A 22,026-nucleotide genomic window follows, 5' to 3' on the forward strand; every position below is an offset into this window, starting at 1 on the left:
AAAAAGGTCGGTAACGAGTTGTTGCAGATTGGGATCAGGCAGAAGCGTAGTCGTGGAACAAGCCAAGGGTCGATAAGGAGCAGTAGCAAATATAAGCGGCAGCAGAGAAGACGGGAGCGAGATACAGGCTGGAGATGGCACAATATTCTGGCAAGGAGGAAGTGCAGAGACATGGCTTATATCAGGAAGTTCATGGGAGGAGCAAAGAGTTCAAGGTTCAGCTGAAATCAAGGTACAAGGCAGGGTTGTCAAAAGGATCTGACAAGGAACAGTCCAGCATCTCAGAAAGCTCAGAGAGAGGATTCATTGCCAGACACAGCCGAGGTCCCAGGTTCAATTCCAGGTCCTGACAACAGGTGTAGTTTGGGGCATCTCCACAGCAGGTGGATCAAATCCCTGTGGTCCCTAGCACATCTGGGATAGTCTGGGTTCTGTCACACCCCCATCCTAAACAGCCTGTCTGGCGTGTAGTGTACCCTGAGCACAATATATAGTTGAGAAAGCCACTGGGCCACATTTAGTGAGCAATACTGTAGTGCCTGTAGAGCCTCCTCCCATTGCTCCTCCTCAAACCCACCACAATCCCTCTTCCATTTACTCAGTGCCGTCTGCGGGAATCCCCCGAGGCAGGCACTGAGGACCATGGAGTAAGTTCTGGAGATAAAGCCCTGGAACTGCAGTACATTAGCCATAGATCGGAAGATCGGGGTCGGTGAAATAGTCCACAGGGCCCCCCGTTTGCGCCTTTACCGCGTGTTGCAGTTGCAAGTAGTAAAAAAGCATAGACTGCGGCAAGTGAAATCTCTCCCTCAAATCCGGGAAGGGAGTCAGCCTCCTCAATGTAAAAATTTGTCCCAAGTGCGTGACCCCGTGCCTCCTCCACCGAGCACCACAATCCAGCAGGAGCAACTCCTCGTAATGCCTATTCTCCCATATAGGGCTGTACTCAGTACTCCACCCCCTGTATTTGTCGTAGTTTATTCCAAATTTTCTGCATAAGAGCATAGGTGGGCAGGCGTTTATTCGATTTAGCATAGCCCAAGGCCTCCATTCCTGTGGGTACATCACCGTGGCCAGAGGTCAGGCACATCAGGGCCTTAACTGGGTCCAAACATAGGGTCTCCTCCTCTTCCCCTGCCCCCCCCTGCATAGCCCTTGCTATATGTTGTGCCTGTGCAGCCAGGTAGTTGGCCCAAGGATTAGGGAGGGCCCCCTTGGACCGTTGTAATTGTTCCAGTTTAATCCGTGGGGGTCTATATAACCAAATAAAAGCTCTAAAAATAGAGTTAATAATGCAAACGAATTTCAGAGGGATTACCATAGAGGTATTGTGCAAAATATATAAAAGTTGGGGCATAAAGATCATCTTTATCAAATTGACTCTACCGACCAGTGACATCTTAAAACGGGACCAAATTTTGGTTTTAATTCTAATTCTATTTTAAAGTGGGGTCAGGTTAAGGGAAACATAATCAAGAGGTTCCGACGTGACCTGTATACCCACGTACTTCAGACCCGTGGACACAGGCACGCCATGTATCATCCGACCGGCACTGTCCGGATTAGCATCCAGCAGCAGCAGGGAGTATTTGGTCCAGTTTATAGTTAGTCCTGAATACACATCAAACTTTCCTATCGTCTCCATAGCCTCCCGCAGGGAGTCAGATGTGTCTCCCAGAAGTAGCATGGTATCATCTGCGTATAGCATGATTTTTTCCTGGAATTTCCCATACTGGAAGCCTCGTATCCTCTGATTCGCTCTAATCAAGGCTGCCATGGGTTCAATGGCCACGGCAAAAAGGAGGGGCGACAGTGGGCACCCTTGTCGAGTGCCCCTGTGCAGGGAGAATGGGGTGGAAACATGTCCCGCCTCTCTGATAGTCGCCCGAGGTGAGCAATATAATAGCTTCACCCATGACAGAAACCCTTCGCCGAAGCCAAACTTACCCATGACAGCCCATAAGTATTCCCACTCCACACTGTCAAACGTCTTGTGGGCATCCAGCGAGAGCAAGGCACGAACACCCACATTCTCTCCTTGTGTTTGAAGATTCAGGTAGAGCCTTCGGAGATTAACGGCTGTAGACTTTTGGGGCATAAAACCTGCCTGGTCCGCGTGTATAATGGAGGAGATTACCCCATTCAATCTCAAGGCCAAAACCTTGGCCAGGAGTTTGATATCGCTCTGTAGAAGGGATATCGGTCTATATGAGCCCGGGTCTAAGGGGTCTTTACCTGGTTTTAGAAGGAGAACAATATTAGCCCTGGTCATGGAGTCAGGCAGACTTTGGCATTCCCTTGCGTAATTAAGAACTCTCAATAGACGAGGCAAAATTGCCTCCTCATATTGTTTAAAGACCTCCATTGGGAGACCGTCGTCCCCTGGGGCCTTAGAGTTCGGGAAGAGGCTAAGAGCCCCTTGCAGTTCCTCCAAGCTAATTGGAAAGTCCAGGAGTGCTCTGTGAGAGTCAGAAAGTTTAGGCAGATCAATTCCCTGCAGGTATTCTCCTAAGTCAGTGGTCGAATAAGACGCCCTGGATTTGTACAAATCTGAGTAAAACCTCACCAATTCTGTCATAACCTTAGTTTGGGTGTTTACCAGCCTCCCTCCCTCAGTGCGCAACGCTCCAATAGACGGGGACATCTGGGAGACCTGAACAATCTTGGCCAAAAGACAGCCCGTTTGCTCCCCCTCCTCATAGAAGGCCTGCTTGTGGAAGAATCTCTTCCTGTCAGCCGCCTCTTGGAGATCCAGGTAACCGCCTCCTGCGCAGCTAGCCACCCCGCCCTTGCTGTCTCAGAGGGGTCAGCAATGTAGTCTGCCTCCAGTCAGCTAACCAGTCGTTCTGTCTGTTCCCTGATAGCATGTGATTTGGATTTAATTTCCACCACCTCATTGATCAGGAGTCCCCTAAGATGTGCTTTAAATGTCTCCCATACAAGCCTTAAATCAGGGTAATCCTCATGTCGTCTCCAAAACTTAGAGATCTCAGTCAACACCCTGTCATGGGAGGGAAATAGATTAAGACAAAATGCATTGAGTTTCCATGGTGCCCTCGGCAAATCCGTAGCCGGCTTGGCAACCAAGGAAACCAATAGGGGTGAATGATCATAAATAACCCTCACCAGATACCTAATATCCTCCAATAAATGGATCGCCTGAGGTGAGCAGAGACACAGATCAATTCTCGACAGAGAGAGGTGGGTCTTCGAAAAACAAGAAAATTGTTTCTGTAGTGGATTACAATTGCACCACGGATCAGCCCATCCAAACTCCTCTGTAAACTTCCGCAATGCCGTTCGAGCCCTCGTATTGGAGGCCGCCGGAGGTGGATGCTTATCCAGGACTGGATCCATGTAACAATTGAAGTTGCCCACTATAATAAAGGGTACATCCGAGTGACCCAATTGGTACGTCAGCATGACCCTCAACACCTCTGTCGTGAAAGGAGGTGGCACATATACAGCAGCAAGTATACAATGCAATTGGTAAATTTTACACAGTAGGATCACATATCTCCCCTCAGTATCTATAAATTTATCCAGCAGTTGGAAAGCTATGGCCCGGTGCACCAGTCCACTAACCCCCCTGGAATATGAGGTGTGAGTGGAATGGAACACACTACCCACCCAGGAAAATCCCAGGCAGGAGATCGTCTCCGGCACCAAGTGAGTCTCCTGCAGTGCATAAATGGCAGGAGAATATTTCCTAAGAATAGTAGAAACCATAGATCGTTTCAGAGGATTTTGAACGCCCCTAATGTTCCAAGACAACAAAGGTACAGTACTCATTAAGATAGTCACTCATCAACATAATAGGGTAAGGCATCGTGTGTGCCCTAGGCGCTGTAGGGCGTGCATATGTGTGGGGCGCCAAGTGTGACAAAATCTTGATACCTGAGTCCCAATAAACTGAGTCTGCCATGGCATGGAAGGTGAAACAGTATAGAACACAGTCCCTCCTGTACGCCTCACAGTTCCTACTCGAGCTAAAGCTGCGGTAACAACAGAACAAAAACAAAAAAATAAGAATCACAACTGTAAAGAAAAAATTCTCCCAGACCCCGCAGGGGCAGAGAGGGTAACCCTCTCCAAAAAGTGAGAGCGGGCCCTCCATGCGGCAAAATAGGGGGTAAATATCCTTCAATAGAAGGGGGGAATACCGAGAGAAAAAGTGTACAAAAAAACTTGGGTTGAACATACCCAAAAACTTCAAATGGCTCTTCAATTAAACTACTGAATGTTCCAAACCAAAGTGTTGCTTAACTGTGTTAAAGGTAACTTCACTTGCTCACGTCGCTTGTGGAAATTCAGTAGGTAATGGCTTCCCAGCCCAGAGGTGGAATGACAATCGCTAGACAATCATGCTGAAATGGAGGTCTGGTCAGTCTCTTTCTGCTGCATTTCTTCCCGCTTGTCTGATAATGTGTTCATTAGCATCCAGCCACGCGGATGCCTCGGCAGCCGCCTCAAAAAAGTGGGATTGGCCCCCCGCCGTAATCCGCAGTTTCGCCAGGAACAACATAGCGTATGACGCTCTAAGCCTTTGCAATCGTTTTTTTGACATCAGTAAATCTTGCTCTGCGCTTCAGTATCTCCGCTGAGTAGTCAGGATAGAAGGAGATGCGTGCCCCGTTATATTGAACATTGCTTCGCTCTCTTGCCTGGCGCAAGTACTATTTCTTTATCTTTAAAGTTAAGTAACCTGGCTATCATAGTGCGGGGCGGGAGCCCTGGTGGAAGGGGCCTGGGCAGTACCCTGTGCGCGCGTTTAACCGAGTACAATGGTGTGAACACTTCTTTCCCAAACACCTCCAGTAGCCATTGTTCAACAGTCTGTGGGGTCCCTACCCTCCGTCTTCTCGGGGAGCCCCACAATACGGATATTATTCCGTCTCAAGCGATTCTCAATTTCGTCAGATTTCAGTTAATTCGCTCTAGCAATCCTGGCTGTAATTTGTGTGTCTCTCAGCAGGGGTGTCAGCTTATCCTCTATCTCACTGATGTGGCCTTCCGCCGCGGTGGTGCCCTCCCTTGTTTTCTGTAGGTCATGCCTAATAAACCCCAGTTCTTCCTTCAGGCCACCAAACTGATCCTGCAGAGTATGAACTGAAGCTGTGCATTGCTGTACTGCCCTCAGTATGTCTGCTAAGGATGGCTGAGCTGCTTCCTCTCCCTCATCCTCCTCCTCCATAGCAGGAAGGCTCTGGCTGGGGGGACGCCACAGGGCCCTGTGAATGTGAGAAACACCGCAGGGGTGGCAGACATGTCCTCCCCACTCCCCTGGGCCGTCTGGGGCACTATTTTCTGGGCATAGTATAACATGTCCCTCGGGGGGTCTTTCGCTGTGCTTGTTGGGGTCTTAGGAGCCTTACCAAGATCTTTGTGCTTCTCCTTGCCACGAGCACTCTGGGAGAGAGGAGCTGCGGCTCCATGTTGGGAATCTGGCGTCCCGGTCTCCACATGTTTTCGGGTCATCATAATCTCCACGGACCGTGGCCGCGGGTCCAGGCACACCAGTGGGATCCCCTGTGCTGAGATCAGCTGCAGTTGTGGCCACAAGAATTGGTGATTTGCTCAAGAGTGAACTAGACTTGTGTGGTATAAAAACCATTGGAACAACTCCAAGGTTGTGCTTGGTTATATTAATAATAAAGCAAGAAGGTTCCATGTATTTGGAGCCAACCAAATTCAGCTGATCAGGTCAAACACTAAGCCTAGTCAATGGAGATATGTTGCTTCAGAACATAACCCAGCTGACCACGCCTCTCGTGGACTCAATGCAGAGCAACTTGTAAAGATGAACTGGTTCACTGGGCCAAGTTTCCTATGGCAAAGAGAATTCTCTGAAGAAGAACAAGACATTAAGGTGGGAGAGATTGATGATGGAGACCCCGGAACTCAAAGTGGTACAGATTCATCTTGAGTTATTTCTGATAACTTTGGTTTCATTAAGAATCACACGTTGTGCGATGGTGGGAGTGTACTGGCAAGCAAAACATTTCTTGCATGTGTGCTTACTTGTCCATTTACTTCCCCCATCATGCATTATTACATGCTAGCTTCCTGTCTGTTTTTCTTGCAACTGGAAGATTATCTGTGCTGCTCCCTCAAGTTTTAAAGTGGGATTTTTTGTGTGTAACGTAAGCCATCTACCAAGAATCTTCAAGATACAAACCCCACTCTCTTAGCTCACAAGCAGGCAAAAGTGGTATGTAGATTTATTTCTGTCTAGTTATTAGTTTCAAGTTATGTGTGTTTTTAATTGTAATGCACTGTATGTCTGATGACTTGTCCTGCATATTTGTTCTCTTTATTTAGTTCTACGGTATCAATGTAAGTGTTGGTGTAAGAACTTAATATGTACATTAAACATCTGTGAGACAAGAACCTCACTCTTCTCATTGTAACTAAGGGCGGCATATACATTTTACATGTGTATCTGCTGACTTCAGCTTTATATACTGTTTAAAAAGTGCACGCCCTGTTTTCTCTTCCTGTTCCAGCAGGGGGAGTAGAGTCTTGCCATACACTGTGAGACAGCTGATTGGAGGAAAGACACACACACCCTCTCCTCATAGGCCAGAGACTTGCAGAGCTGTGCTGTGAATTGACCAGCTTTCTGCTAATCTATTTATAGAACCCACTCTGCACAAATTCCAGGCTGGTTTTATCTCAGTTGACAGAAAACTTGTCAGAAGTTAACATGCTGATAACAGAAGAACAGAGCATAAGAAAGCTATGGGACTTAGTACTTTTAAGAGAGATAAGAAAACACTGCTGCTATATGTGCCCAGCTAAAATTTCACAAATCGGGTTTACATCCACTTGCAGCAGCTAGAATTACCTTTTTTCTCAATATCAGGGGTCAAGTCCTGGGGAAAAAAGTGCGGGAACTCCCACCCAAGAACCACCCCCCCACCAAAAAAAATAAAAATGATACGCTCATATGCACGAACGCTTCAAAAGTGGTATTTTTCTTACAATTTTCGTATTGTGTGTATGAAGCGTAACTGTTAGTAGATAAAAAAAATCCTCAATAAACAAAAATACGGTAATTCTCTGAATAATCAGCATTCATTCATTGTGCTTCCATGTAAATGTGAACATCGTGTTCTGATCTTTATTGGGGAATGTTATTTTGTATATAGAGTGTTTATGTGGTGAGTTTACAGTTTTCATTGAACAGAGTTTGGATAACACAGGGTTAAACGAAAAGGTCATAAATGAAGTGCACATTATCTGGACAGAATGCTTGGGGAGATAGTGATGTGTTCCTGCTTAGGAGATGTATGTTAGCTTGGGGGGCTGCAAACACTGCAGGGCTCCAACACACACTCTCTGCTATACCAACCCTTCACATATTTCCACATAAACTTCCCTCCTGGCATTAAACTTTGCCAGGTATTGTGCTCAGCTTACCACCCCAAACTGATGTTCCTCCCTCAGCTCACCTCTCTCCCTGTATGTCCTCTGAGCAGAATAGCTGATCTACCCATCAGCTGGCTGTGATTGGCAGGTAGATCAAAGCGGAAGCTGTCATGGGGCCTCCTACTGGCAATACCCGATTGGTCAGGTGTGCGGCACTTACTATTGCGAGCTGTGACAGCAGCTGCTAGTGTAGCACCTGCCACACAGCTCTCATGCTTCAAAGTCTTGCAGGATATGGCTGCTAATGGGAACTGAGTTCCTGTTGTGGAAAAAGTACAGGAACTCCGTTCCCATGCGTTCCCGCAGGACTTGAGCCCTGCTCAATATCAATAATCCAGTATTGGCAACGATGCTCATAACATATAGACAAAGAGGCAGCAAAAACCATGGATTTTTCCAGTACCCCAAGAACATTAAACAGACAATGTTTATAAATTTAAAATATGAGCTCATATTTTTTCTCAGCTTAGACAGAAGTGGCAAACTGCTGCAGCTTGCTCTGCTCACAGCCTTTGCAATGCATAAAAGAAGAGAGATACATAGTAAATCTTTCCTAATGTCTGCTTACTCTGTATCTTAGAATTCACTGCTTTAAAAGGACACCGTTGAACTGCTATTTCAGTGTAAAGTGTCAGTGTGTTTGCAAGGGGCCCTCCATTAAACCCTAAAACTCCCTATACCAGTAGTGGCGGCCACTGCATTAGGGGCGCAGGGGCGCCTCCCTGTTAATCCATGCGCCCAGCCCCTAATATACATGCAGGGTGCCGAACACATTCATTTCAATTATTTTTTTGTTGAAAGCACGTGATTAGAGCCTGAGGCTCTAATTGACTTAAAAAAGGGTGGGCATAGAGCACTATGCCACAAGCCCACCCACTTGTGTGACCATAGCAAATTAATATTTGCTATTGTCTTCCTGCTTCTGCTCCTGGCCATTCAGGAAGCAGGTCTTAAGACTCGATTGACCGAGAGGAGAAGCAATCGTATTGGCTGACCAGAGCAGAAGCAATGGGGAAGCCACGGAGGAGGAGACGCAGTGGGAAGCCGCAGAAGATGCCGTGACCTGGATGGGGTAAGTGCGGGGCTGGTGGATGGACGGGCGAGTGACGGGGGTATTGTTCGCCAAGTGACAGGGGGCTTTGTTCACCAAGGGGTGGGGGGTTTGACTGACTGAACGGGGGGTTAGATGGTTTGTTTGCTGTCCCCCCATAAATTTGAGCATCAGCCGCCACTGATACCACTGCTCTTGCCTACATTGCAGCCTGCGCTACAATCCCTAGTGTTGGCTGGTGTTGGATGATATGGAGAATGATGATGTCACTCCCTCACTCATGTGACAGTGCTTGGGCCTAGAGATTTCTATACCCTACCACTATCACAGGGGGAGGGGTAGAATGCTACTCCATTCACAATGATTGAAAGGTGATTGCTGAATTGGTACAATGTGCTGTCATTGTACTCATTGTTCACTGTGAAAATATAAGGAAGACACAACATTTATAGATTCTCTCGGTTCTGTACAGGCACACCCTGCACTAATGTAGAACTTTGTACTGTTGGTACAAATGTGTGTATCACACCTGTCATCACACCTATATCCACTACTATGTCTCCTAATGCAGATTTTATTAATAGACCAGTATAAATAAATGTTTCTTGTTTGTCTTCAAAACCTGACCTGAATGTTATGCAGTGGCATTTATGTAACTGAATTAGGCTGTCCAACAGGCAATAAATCTGCACATGCGAAAATATCTTTCTTCTAGTCTCACAGGTGCCTCTCATGAGTTCACATCATCAAAGGCATATCCTTCCCACGCATGCTTTATCCCCCTGAATACCAGGCACTTATACCCCCTTCCTGCCCAAGCCAATTTTCAGCTTTCAGTGCTGTCGCTGTTTAAATGACAATTGCGCGCTCATGCTACACTGTATAGAGGTTTAGTTTGGTGGTATTTGATCACCTCTGAAGTCTTTATTTTTGTAAGCAAATAAAAAAAGGCCTAAAATTTTGAAAAAAAATAGTTTTTCCTTTGTTTCTATTATAAAATTTTGTAAATGAGTATGTTTTCTCCTTCACTGATGGGCACTGATAAAGTGGCACTGACGGGCACTGGTAAGGCAGCACCGATGAGGTGCCACTGATAGGCACTGATGGTCACTGACAATGGGCACTGAAATGCGGCACTGACGGGCACTAGTAGGCGGTACTGATGGGTGGCACTGATATGCAGCACTGATGGGCATTGATAGAGGGCACTGATGGGCACTCATGGGTGGCACTGGTGGGCACTGATGGGCTCTGATAGGCGACACTGATGGGCACTTATGGGTGCAACTGACAGGCGGCACTGCTGAGCACTGAAGGGCACTGATACAAGGCACTGATGGGCTCTGACATGCAGCACTGATAGATGGCATTGATAGGCATCACTGTTGGGACTATCACTTGCAGGCATTGGGGTTGGGCACTGATTGGCTGCCTGGGCACTGATTGTTGTTTCCCTGGTGGTCTAGGGTGGCATACCTGGTGGTCCAGTGTGGTGGCCATCCCTGGTGGTCCTGACGGCATCTTGGTGGTCCTGGGTGGGCATCCGAGGGGGGCTGCGCTTATAAACAATCAGCACAGACCCCCCCTGTCAGGAGAGCAGCCGATCTGCTCTCCTCTACTCACATCTGTCAGACACAAGTGATGAAAAGTGATCAACGGCTCTTCCTGTTTACATCGTGATCAGCCATGATTGCACATGGCTGATCACATGGTAAAGAGCCTCAGTCAGAGGCTTTTTTCCCAGATCAATGTAGCGGTGTGTCAGACTGACACACTGCACCACCAATCGCTGCAATGTGAGCCTTCATGGGCACGCAAGAGTGGTCGTTCTGGAGGGGCTGTCATATGACGTCCACCCAGAACGAGAGCCAAGCCGCCTAGACGTAATTTGATGGCTTGTGGGCGGGTAGTGGTTGATCACAGCATTGCACTAATAGCATCACCAATGGGCAAGATCTAGAGACAGAAGAATCGGCCAGTCACAGCTTGTGCTTCCACTTATTTGTTAGCTTCCTTGTAGATGTACTGCTGCTAAATGGATGATGAAGTGAGTCTTGCCTTGGCATAAAAAGTAACTGCAGATTGCCTACTGTAAGTGCTATATCATTCGTGCCTGACTTGTCCTGCACTGCTAGAAGATTAAATCAAGTGAGAACTATTGCCTTCAGGTCTGCTGTAGTCGACCAATAGTGTGGGAAGAGCAGGAAACGTCTATAATGGCTGAAGCGTTTCAAGGGAGAACCCACTTCATCAGAGCCAAAATAGTGAATAGTGTTTAAAATGTAAAATAAACATTTATATTGGTAATGTGCTAGGTCAGTGGTCCCTTTTTTGTTGTTTTGCAGTCCATTAGGATATCCATTGTCCTGCCACTGGTGCTAACAAAGATTACATATACTGTACGCCTCTATTCTTAACACTCGAGCACAGGAGAGTAGCTTTTAGAACATAAAAGTTAACTGAGTATAGGTCTGCTTTAATCTGACATCATATATGATGGGATTCTTTTGGATTTTTGGCTCGAGCCGGTAGAATGTCTGGGTAAAACAGACGTGTCAAAATAAACCAAACTCAAGTCAGCTTAACAACTTCAAGACCAGACTGGTTCACCCCTGTCCTGCCCAGGCCATTTTTCATATTTCAGCGCTGTCACACTTTGACAATTACTCATGGAGTGCTATACTTAATTAATTGTATATCATTTTGAACCAGATTTGTGATATTTAATCACCACAGTTTTTTTTTTTTGTTTTTTTTTGCTATATAAAGGGAGAAAGACTGAGCATTTAAAAAAAAAAAAAAAATCTTAGTTTTGTTTTACATTTTTTTAATAAAAATAGGAAAACTTTATTCTGCTGCATTTCTTTGGTAAAAATAGCTAAAATCAGTGAATACTGTATTATTTATAACAGGGGTCCCCAAACTGTTTGGCACCGGAGACCAGCTGCATGAAAGAAAATTGTGCCAAAGCCCGGGGGCACAATTTATCAGAGCAATAGCTGGTGTTGACGCTTCAATCATCACCATGGTTGTTATGGTGTCAAGATCATTGCATGAACGCACTATTTCTATTATTACATTGGAATATAAAATTAAATATTTCAACTCACCATAAGGCAGAATCAGTGGGAGCCCTGAGTGTGTCACTTGCCACGTCGCCTGCCACCAGATGCAGCTTGTCACTTGCCACGCTGCCTGCCACCAGATGAGGAATGCCACTTGCCACGTCCCCTGCCACCAGATGAGGAATGCCGCTTGCCACACGCTACCTGCCACCAGGATAATGCCACTTGCCATGCTGCCTGCCACCAAATGAGGAATGTCACTTGCCATGCTGCCTGCCACCAAGTGAGGAATGTCACTTTCCACGCTGCCTGCCATCAGATGAATGCCACTTTCCATGCTGCCTGCTACCAGATGAGGAATGCTGCTTGCCACGCTGCCTGCAACCAGATGAGGAATGCTGCTTGCCATGCTGCCTGCCACCAGATGAGGAATTTCACGCTGCCTCCATATGAGGAATGCCACTTGCCACATCCTCTGCCACCAGATTAGGAATGTCACTTGCCACACTGTCTGCCACCAGATGAGGAATGTCACTTTCCACCAGATGAATGCCACTTGCCACGCTGCCTGTCACCAGATGAGGAATGCCGCTTGCCACGCTGTCTGCCACCAGATGAGGAATGCCATGCTGCCTGCCACTAGATGAGTGCCACTTGCCACACTGCCTGCCACCAGATGAATGCAAGCTGCCTGCCAACAGATTAATGCCACGCTGCCTTCCAGTGCCACCAGATGTGGATTGTCACTGCATTGGTGGCACTGGTTCATTTAGCATAGAGGCAAGCCTCTGTGCAGTGGGTGTTCTTGAATAGAGGCAGGAGAGTGGTGATGTGGGGCCGAAGATGAGAGATGATGTTATCTCTCTGCTCCCTGGTGCACCAGTGATGTGAGGGCAGAAGAGCTGTGATGTGGGGGCGGGCGCAGAGAGATGTAATCCCTGCTTGCCAGCTTCTCTCACCCTCCATTCTCTGTGATCCACCGGGCTCTCTCACCCGCCCGCCTCTGTGATGCGCCGGGCTCTCTCGCCCGTCCGCCTCTGATGTGCCGTGCTCTCTCACCCGCCCTGCTCTCTCATGCCACCCGCTGCATCCGCAGCCCAGCTGCAGAGATGCTATGGCCCAGTAGTGGGCTGCGGCCCTGGGGTTGGAGACCCCTGATTTATAATATTTAGGTTTGTTTACTTAAATGCAAGTGTGGATATTTTGTTTCAAATAAATGTTACTATGTTTTTATTGATTCCTGCTCTTGGACAGTTTTGTTTTCTCTGCATGTGTACTTGGATCCTATTTCAGTCTCATGTGCTTTGAGCTGTGAAATCCATACTCTTCTGTCATCCATCTAGACTTTGGGTTCAAAAGCCCATCTGTCACAGGCATCCCAGCCCCTCCAGTTGAGCACCACCACAGTTCCAGATTCCCATAGACTGTCACAAGAGCTCCTCGTCATGAAACCAAGTACTGGGAACTATTTGTTTGTATTTCATTTATGTGGATTTTCCAGGCCAGTTTACAGCTATTTCTTAAGAAATTTTTCTAAGAGTTAGGCCATAGGACTGACACAGATTTGTTATCAAGTTCTGTGAACTATTTGTTTACATTTTTCATGTGTATCTCCCCAGCCCTTTATACAGCTACTTCATTTGAATCTTAACTGACATTTATTTTACCCTTAATGATACCCACATTAATAATTTTGGTTTATATCATATACCAGGAGTGTGAGCGCCCAGTTTTTCTTGCTTGTTTCAGGGCCAGTACAGGCGGTAGCCAGAGGCAACATTGCACTGGTGTGGTGGTGATCAGGAAGACTGGCACTGGCTGAACTGGTCTGGTGACACTGGGGACTAGTGTGGTAGCAATCAGCAACACTGTTGTTGACTTACACTAGTCTGGTGACACTAGGGACTAGTATGGTAGAATTCAGGAACACTGTTGCTGACTTACACTGGTGACACTGTGACTGATGTGGCGACAATCAGAGGCACCATTGCTACCTTACATTGGTCTGGTGATAGTGTCACTAGTGTGACAGTGTTAATGAACACGGTTGTTGGCATACATTGATTTGGTGACACTGGAACTGGCATGGCAGTGATCAGAAAAAATGTCGCTGGCTGTACTGGTCATCCCCCCCCCCAGTGCTCACAGCTTATAAATCTTCTTTTTACCTTAAAATACTGCCACTATATACCTTTTTGGATGATCTGTATACCACAGTTACATGATAAACTGCAGAGTTTCTCCAGTGCTGAGAGTTCAGGTAAGAGGTGATTTCCACTACAGCCTGTATACATGCCCACATGTGTGATGTCAATATCATGTGACCTGGCTAGCTCTGATCAACAAGTAAATGTTCTCTCTAGCATACAAGACACAACTCAGCATGTGCAGGCTGGCTACCTGTGTTAGCTGGTCTTTCCCAGGTAGACAGTGCAGGAGGGGGAGGATCTATGCATATAGGATAAAAACAGCATTTTTACACAATGCATAGGATTAACCCCTTAAGTTCCACAGTGAGTATTACAAGAATGCTATGCTGCATATACAGACTGATTTTACTGTTGTGGGTTTAGTAACACTTTAAGGCTTGGTCACATGGGAGGTTGGGAGGGAGGGATAAAACTGAAGCTCAACCCCTGTCCCCTTTTAGCTGCAAAAGCAGTGGCCAGGGGTGTACACTTCACAGCTGTGATGCTTTGATTCACAGCTGTGGCAAGAATTATGTACCCCTGACAATCGTGACCCATTCAAGTTAATGGGGATGCTTGTGTGGGGTCCAAGGAGTTCAAGCAGGTGGCGAAGAGGCACCTCCTCACCCCCTTTCAAATGCTTTCTGAAGAGTGAACTAAACAAGGATTGCTCTTCAGAGAGCATTGCACAAGTGAATGAATCCTTATGATGCCCTATGGTGACAGTATGACTTGTGTGGCAGTGATCAGAGACACTGGGACTGGTGTGGCAGTGATCAGGGATACTGTGACTAGTGTGGCAGTAATCAGGGATACTGGGACTGGTGTGGCAGTGATCAGGGACACTGGGACTGGTGTGGCAGTGATCAGGGATGCTGTGACTGGTGTGGCAGTGATCAGGGATACTGGGACTGGTGTGGCAGGGATCAGGGACACTGTAACTGGTGTGGCAGTGATCAGGGATGCTGGGACTGGTGTGGCAGTGAACAGGGATACTGGGACAGGTGTGGCAGTGATCAGGGATACTGGGACTGGTGTGACAGTGATCAGGGATACTGGCACTGGTGTGGCAGTGATCAGGGATGCTGTGACTGGTGTGGCTGTAATCAGGGACACTGTGACTAGTGCAGGGGTGATTAGGGACTCTAACTGGTGAGCGGGGATTAGGGACTGTGACAGTATGAGGCTCTGTCATCATGGAAAGGACACAGCGTTTGCACATTTGCTGAGTGAAGAACTACAAAGTGTTAAAGAGGTTGTAAACCTCTCTGTGGAAGTTGTACCTATAGGTAAGCCTAGAATAAGGGTTACCTATAGGTACTGTAAATATGTCCTAAAGATGCGCCATTTAGGAGATATTTACTTGATGATGTCACCTGCGCATGCTCTGTGCCCTTCTAGCTGTTTCTTCACAAGCAAGTGCCGTGACTGGTGGCTCCTACTCGCATGCATGGCAGTGACGTCACACAGCTCCAGCCAGTCACAGAGCCGGAGTCTGCAGCCCCAGAAGGAAGAGGAACATGGCTGCGGCCTGTAGGGGGGACAGCACGGGCATCATTTGCAGGCAATTGTCACATGTGCTAGCATGCGATGCATACTAACACACTATATTTTACTTTGCAGGGGCAAAGGAAGGAAGTAAAACCCATCAGGGTTTACTTCCTCTTTAATTTTGAGCATAGAAAAATGCTTTTGCAGATGTCAGCTGCTATCCGATCCTGCCTTAAAATCCAGATGGACGGTGGTCTTATTTTCCATCCATCTGGTGGATTGGATAGGATCGGATAGGATTGGATTGGATGAAACCTGATTTCCCTGTAGAGGAAAGCAGAACCTGTCATCTGCCTGCTCAGTGGGGATCAGTGGATCGATTCCCCACTGAGCAAGTAGAGTCCATCAGGTGGCGCTCGTGTGAAAGGGGCCTTAGAGGGTCACCTAAGTGACAGAATCTGAATCTGCTCGGGTCTCTGACATCACATTCAAGATGGCAATGCCCAGAAGCAGTCTTTGCCCTTGTACACACGGTCGGACATTCCGACTTTGTCCGATTGTGTGTAGAGAATTCCGATCGGACAAAGTACCACGCATGCTCAGATGAAATTCCTAGACCAAAGCTATTGGCTACTAGCCTGAACGTAGTCCCGTCGTAGCGAAATAACATCGTCACGTTACGTACAACTTTGTCCGACCGTGTGTATGCAACACAAGTTTCGGACAAAATCCGTCGGAATGTCAGACCGTGTGTACAAGGGCTTGGTGATTTTGAATGTCTATACACGTGAGGCTAAAATATATTAATTAAATGCAAATATCTTATGAAAAAAGATGTTGAAATTATTGATATGTCGACAATGTCTCTTTAAGAAAGCCAGTTTTTACTATAGGTTTCTAATCCTGAGCGCTGTTTGCAAAATTCGGATTTCTCCACCTCAGAGTAGAGCTGCACAATTAATCGTCAATAATCGTTATCGCAATCTTGACTAAAGTTTCACAATTCTTTCTATGCAAAGAATTCTCTCTGCTCTTCTGAAGCCACAGCCTTCAAAAGAAAGGAAAAGAAAAACTGGGCAGTCTGCCAAGAATCACAACATTCTTTATCAGTTGAACTTAAAGTGGAGGGTCACCCTGAAAAAAAAAATACATTAAAAATGAGAAAAAAATCAGAAAAAAAAAATGAATTTTTATTTATTTTTTACTTACCAGAAATGCCTGTTGCTAAGCACATCATCCTAATCTTCCTCTTCCTCCTCCGCTGAGATCTTCTATCTTCTCTCCTCCGTGCAGCATCTTCTGGGTAATGGGTCGTGCTGTGTTCTGGGAACTGTGTGTCCCAGAACACAGCGCGCCCCATTCACAAAACGCTGTGCGACTCGCGCATGCGCAGTAGGAAACGGGCAGTGAAGCCGCAAGGCTCCACTGCCTGTTTCCCTTAGCCAAAATGGTGGGACCCGAGAGCCGAGGGATGGGTCAGCCTCGGACGGCCGACATCGCGGGCGCCCTGGACAGGTAAGTGTGCTTATTAAAAGTCAGCAGCTACAGTGTTTGCAGCTGCTGACTTTTACATTTTTTTTTTTTTAAACCGGCCCTCCTCTTTAAGTATAAACATTTTAAGTTTGTCAATGGAATAGCCTTTCTGTGTAAATGAAAAAAAGTTTAACCACTTAATCACTAAGGGCCAGTTCACACCGTGCAGTTCCATTTTTTCTGCACCAATACAGTCAGTTCCGGTCAGTTTCTGGTCAGTTTCTGCACTGCACTGACTGCATGGTGTGAACTAGAGCCATTGGAATACATTAAAAACACTGTGCATGCATTTTTAGAGCCAGTTCACACCAGACACAGTTCCATTCAGTTCTGTGCTCTTTTTTTTCTGCACTAAAAATGCATGCACAGTGTTTTCCATGCAGTTCCGTTTTTTCTGCATCAATACAGTCAGTTCTGGTAAGTTTCTGCACCGGAAACTGACTAGAAACTGACTGCATGGTGTGAACTACAGCCATTGGAATACATGGAAAACACTGTGCATGCATTTTTAGTGCAGATAAAAAGCGAACGGAACTGCGTCTGGTGTGAACTGGCCCTAAACCTTTTTCTGACATTTGTTGATTTCAAGTTAAAATAATTTTTTTGGGCTAGAAAATTACTTAGAACCACCAAACATTATATTTTTTATTTAGCAGACACTCTAGAGAATAAAATAGTGGTTGTTGCAATATTTTATGTCACACTGTATTTGCCCAGTGACCTTTCAAATGCATTTTTTGTTTAAATTGCTTTAAAGAATTAAAAAACAAAAAACAAAAAACTAACCAGTAAATGTGAAAGATTTTACGTCGTGAGAATCGTGAGAGAATCGTGATTCTCATTTTGGCCAGAATTGTGTAGCTCTACTTCAGAGTTACTTTTATTACCAAAATAATACATAATAAGCAATCAAAGAGTTTGAAATCTAGAAACAGCAAACTAATGAAAGAAAATGCTAAGCCATAATCAGGTAAATCAAACAGGGGGTATTACACCTTTGGAAATAATTAACATAATAAAAAATGTAAAGGATTTAAAAAAAAATATAGATAATATTTTTTTCATTGCATTTCATATAAAAGTATATTTTTTAACAGGCCCTGTTGCTTTTGTGAGCTGAACATAAAACTGTATTTGGAATTACTGGTTTTAGCATAAAGGAAATCTCTAGTTGTAGTGTAACTCAAAGACGTCACATCACATTACTGGGAGGGAATTTTCCCACTTTTCCTCCCGCCCTTGTGTGACAGGTCAACTACTGATTTCACCTGCAGTGAAAACTGATACTGGCTTGTGTACACTGTTTGTCATTGCATTTTGAATTGTGTAGTGTAATTGGCAAGGTGCCTGCAGCAAAATCCTTTCTACGTAACTCAATTCATTACTAGGTGCAGCCAGGACAAGGCTGTGTGGAGGTGTTGCTAACTACTTCTCTCCAGTAAATCTACAGGAAGCAACTTAACATTGCATTTTTGCAGTAAGGGAGGTACCAGGAAAAAAAAAAAAAAAAAAACCTGTCTTCACCAGGAAGTAAACTGAGCAGATATTCCAGCGTTCAGATTTACCTAGATACCATGTTCAGCAAGGTGTTTTCGTCATTCTTTAAAAATTTTAAAGACAGTGCTGGCTGATTCAGGACTTCAGTTACCCCGCTAAGTATTACATTTCTTTCTGCGAATAATCTGTTTTTGCTCCTAACTTCGTTTTTAACCCTGCAAAATCACATATTCTGTCCAGTTGCTTGCAATCTATTTTTTTTCCACAGGACCTAGGCTCATTCAGCAATGTTATTTCATAATATACAGCTACGACCATAGTGGTAAGGGAAAATTTGTTCACTTACCTGGACTTGGAGTACAGATTCTGACTCTCGAACCTGAGTATGGGAAACTATTTTAGGAAAAATTGCAGCTGTTGCTTGACAATTTGCCCTTGCTTCCTTAAAGAAAAGGCAGATAATTATAAACCAGATCAACCCACAGTTTTTGTGAATAACCATCGTAGGGATCCAACCGACCAACGTGTATCTTTCAACTTTCAGGGAGGACCTCCAAATGTAATTATAGAAACTCCAAGGAGCAATGACTTATATGTGGCTTTATATGACTACAAGGCTGTCACAACTCAGGAGTTAAGCTTTAAAGCTGGGGACCAATTGATGATTTTGCAGTTTACACATGAAAGCTGGTGGAAAGCTAGGGCCTTTGTTACTCATGGAAAATCAGAAGGATACATCCCAGCCAACTACGTTGCTCCTGTCGACAGCATCGAATCCAAGCCGTAAGTCTGCCATTTTATTACCGTACAGCTCTGATTAATTAGTAGGTTACATATCTACTTTGATAAATCATGAAGTATAAATGAAAATGTGGCGTTGAGTAATTCGCTTAGAATTTGTCATCCCTTTCTGCATTTTGTATAGATATTAGACATGATATTAAGGTGTCTTAATTATCGTTGGTTTCAGCCTTCTTTTGCCAAAAACTGGGCATTCGGTGAGGACTGTTATACGGCCCTCTCTTTCTACAATCTGCATGTATAATAGAGACCATTTTAAAGGGCCTTCCTGTTTACAGCGTGAATTGGACCCTATCTTGCTGAATGCTGGTAATATTAGAAAATGAATATGGGTGTAGAGTGGATCGGGCATTTGTTTTTGTTTTTGTTTGCTGGGCATTCAATGAGAAATGATCATGTAGCACCTGTTTTACACCAACACAGAGCAAGCGATTTTTGTTTTGTACTGTACATGATACTGTTTTACTTGCACTAACATCTACATTTTCAGGGTGTACCCCTTCTGCAAAGCAGTACTGCTTGGACCTCAAAGAAAGGGGTACAACCCAAAAGCTTGCCATGGAAATTTGGTTGTTATTGCAAATTAAAACAGTATTAAAAAAGTTTTGTTTTTGTTGCTAGTGCACTAATGCAATCACCCCAAGCATGTTTTGAACAAAACACTTTTAACATTTACATAGTATTTTATATGTGAAGACATGCTCTAGGAGAGAAGGTACCAGATTGCATTACATTATAAGCTCTGGTAATTTTGAGTCACTCCGCTGAGTAGATGGCTATTATTATCTATTAGTACAGTAAAATGCATCTAGAGATGGAAAATGGGTGGTAATATTAATACCAGCATAATATTTTCAAGAAAACATATCCCCTATGGTATAGGGTACCTTGGAATAATTATATTATTATTATATTATATATAACCTAATGGGACCTTCATTTTTCACTGTCCCTAATAGACAACAGCAATACCACTATTGTTATAATTAATTTACATAGCACTGACAACATTCTCAGAACTGTTGCATGACTTGCATCACTTGGTATTGAGTCTGAACAGATTACATTACTAGACTTCTGCTTTAATATATTTTAATTAAAAACTGATGGTAAAATATAGTGCTGGTATCATGTACCTGGTGATGACTGGAATGTTGTGGAGACCTCTCTTGCACCTCCTGCCCAGCACTCCTGAAGGTGGACACAGAAAGAGTGAGGGCACAGAGTGGCACAAGTGCCAGAATAGCTGGCTGGTGATGTCCACACTTAGGTGAAGGAAGCTGGGGGTCGCAGGCCTAAGAACAGGATATTGATGCAGCTTGGCACCGGAGCAGGAGATGGTAGCAGAGCTGGTCTGCAGGCAGCGACTAGTGGCAGCTGGGCAACCAAGGACTGAGTCAGCAGGCAGAGCAAGTTCAGGAAGCAGGCCAAGGTCAGGAACAGGGCAGCACAGAATCAGCAGTCAAAGACAAGTCCAGTAAACCGGCCGAGGTCAGAGAGATCAGGTGAACAAGGTTAATGCAGGAGCAAAGGCTAAATCCAGGAAAAAACAGTCATATACAGGTAAGCAGGTTCAATGGATCAGGTCACAGAAATACAGGTACAAGCTGAAGACCATTCAGCAATGGCACCAGAGCAGGAGATGGTAGCAGAGCTGGTATGCAGGCAGCGACCAGTGGCAGCTGGGCAACCAAGGACTGAGTTAGCAGGCAGAGCAAGTTCAGGAAGCAGGCCAAGGTCAGGAACAGGGCAGCACAGAATCAGCAGTCAAAGACAAGTCCAGTAAACCGGCAGAGGTTAGAGAGATCAGGTGAACAAGGTTAATGCAGGAGCAAAGGCTAAATCCAGGAAAAAATGGTCATATACAGGTAAGCAGGTTCAATGGATCAGGTCACAGAAATACAGGTACAAGCTGAAGACCATTCAGCAACTGCTCATGGTGACAGGCCATTTTAAATAGGCCACTGGGCGCCAAGTACACATGCTAATTCCTACGTGTATGTGTGCGAGTGCATGTGCGAATGAGAGCACTATGAACTGGAATAGTCTATTGCCTCTTTGCCTAGAAGTATTAGCATGTGAGCAATGCACACGTGCACAAATATGAGCATAAACCTGTACTGGTTTTCTGGTGCTGGAAATCTGGTTTACCTTACAGCCAGGTATTATCAAAATTATATTTTGTCACATAACAAAAGAAAGGAAATGTTCTTCAATAACAACAGATCATGGCAGAGTAGTAGCCACCCCCTATCAATTTTCCAGACGGTACTCAGTAGAGGCATCATCTCCCTAAGTGACATTACTTGTCTAATAAAGGTACACTTTGTATGAAATCATAGCTCTAATGCCCTGTACACACGGTCGGACATTATGACAACAAAATCCGCTGGATTCTTTCCGATGGATTTTGGCCTGAACTTTTGCATACACACGGTCGCACAAAGTTGTCGGAAAATCTGATCGTTCAGAATGAGGTGATGTATAACACAAACGACGGGGCTTTAAGGAGGCCAGTAGCCAATAGCTTTCGTCTCGTAATTTATTCTGATCATGCGTGGCACTTTGTGCGTCGGAAATTGTCTACACACGATCAGAATTTAAACAAATGGATTTTGTTGACGGAAAATTTTAGATCCAGCTCTCAAACTTTGTGTGTCGGAAATTCCAACGGAAAAAGTCAGATGGAGCCCACACACGATCGGAATTTCCGACAACACAATCTGATCGCACATGTTCCTTTGGAAAGTCCGACCGTGTGTACAAGGCATAATAAGGAAATATTGTACTTAATAGGTCACTGAGATGTCAGATATTCTCATCACATATGTCCCAGCAACCTAAGAGGACTTCAACTCAAAAGGTGACAATTTGTTGTGTATTTAGCAAACATTTAGAAATGTTAGTTGTGCCTAAGTAGCTTCCGAAAAATCTCCTGAAATAAAGCAGACCACTTCCGGGTATGTCA

At 45.2% G+C, this 22,026-nt stretch overlaps 1 protein-coding gene across 1 annotated transcript in view; it reads left to right on the forward strand.

The window, feature by feature from the left end:
* Positions 1–18,236: 18,236 nt before the first annotated feature.
* Positions 18,237–22,026, forward strand: part of FRK (fyn related Src family tyrosine kinase) — a 126,528-nt gene continuing 122,738 nt past the window's right edge. The window contains exon 1 of the mRNA XM_077487085.1: positions 18,237–19,040. Coding sequence (XP_077343211.1) covers positions 18,643–19,040 — 398 coding nt within the window. The 5' untranslated portion in view covers positions 18,237–18,642. The remainder of the gene's footprint in view (positions 19,041–22,026) is intronic.

Source organism: Lithobates pipiens, unplaced genomic scaffold, assembly GCF_037356315.1.
Source record: "Lithobates pipiens isolate NorthernLeopardFrog02 unplaced genomic scaffold, aLitPip1_a1.2 Scaffold_18, whole genome shotgun sequence".
In the NCBI taxonomy this organism is placed as follows: domain Eukaryota; kingdom Metazoa; phylum Chordata; class Amphibia; order Anura; family Ranidae; genus Lithobates; species Lithobates pipiens.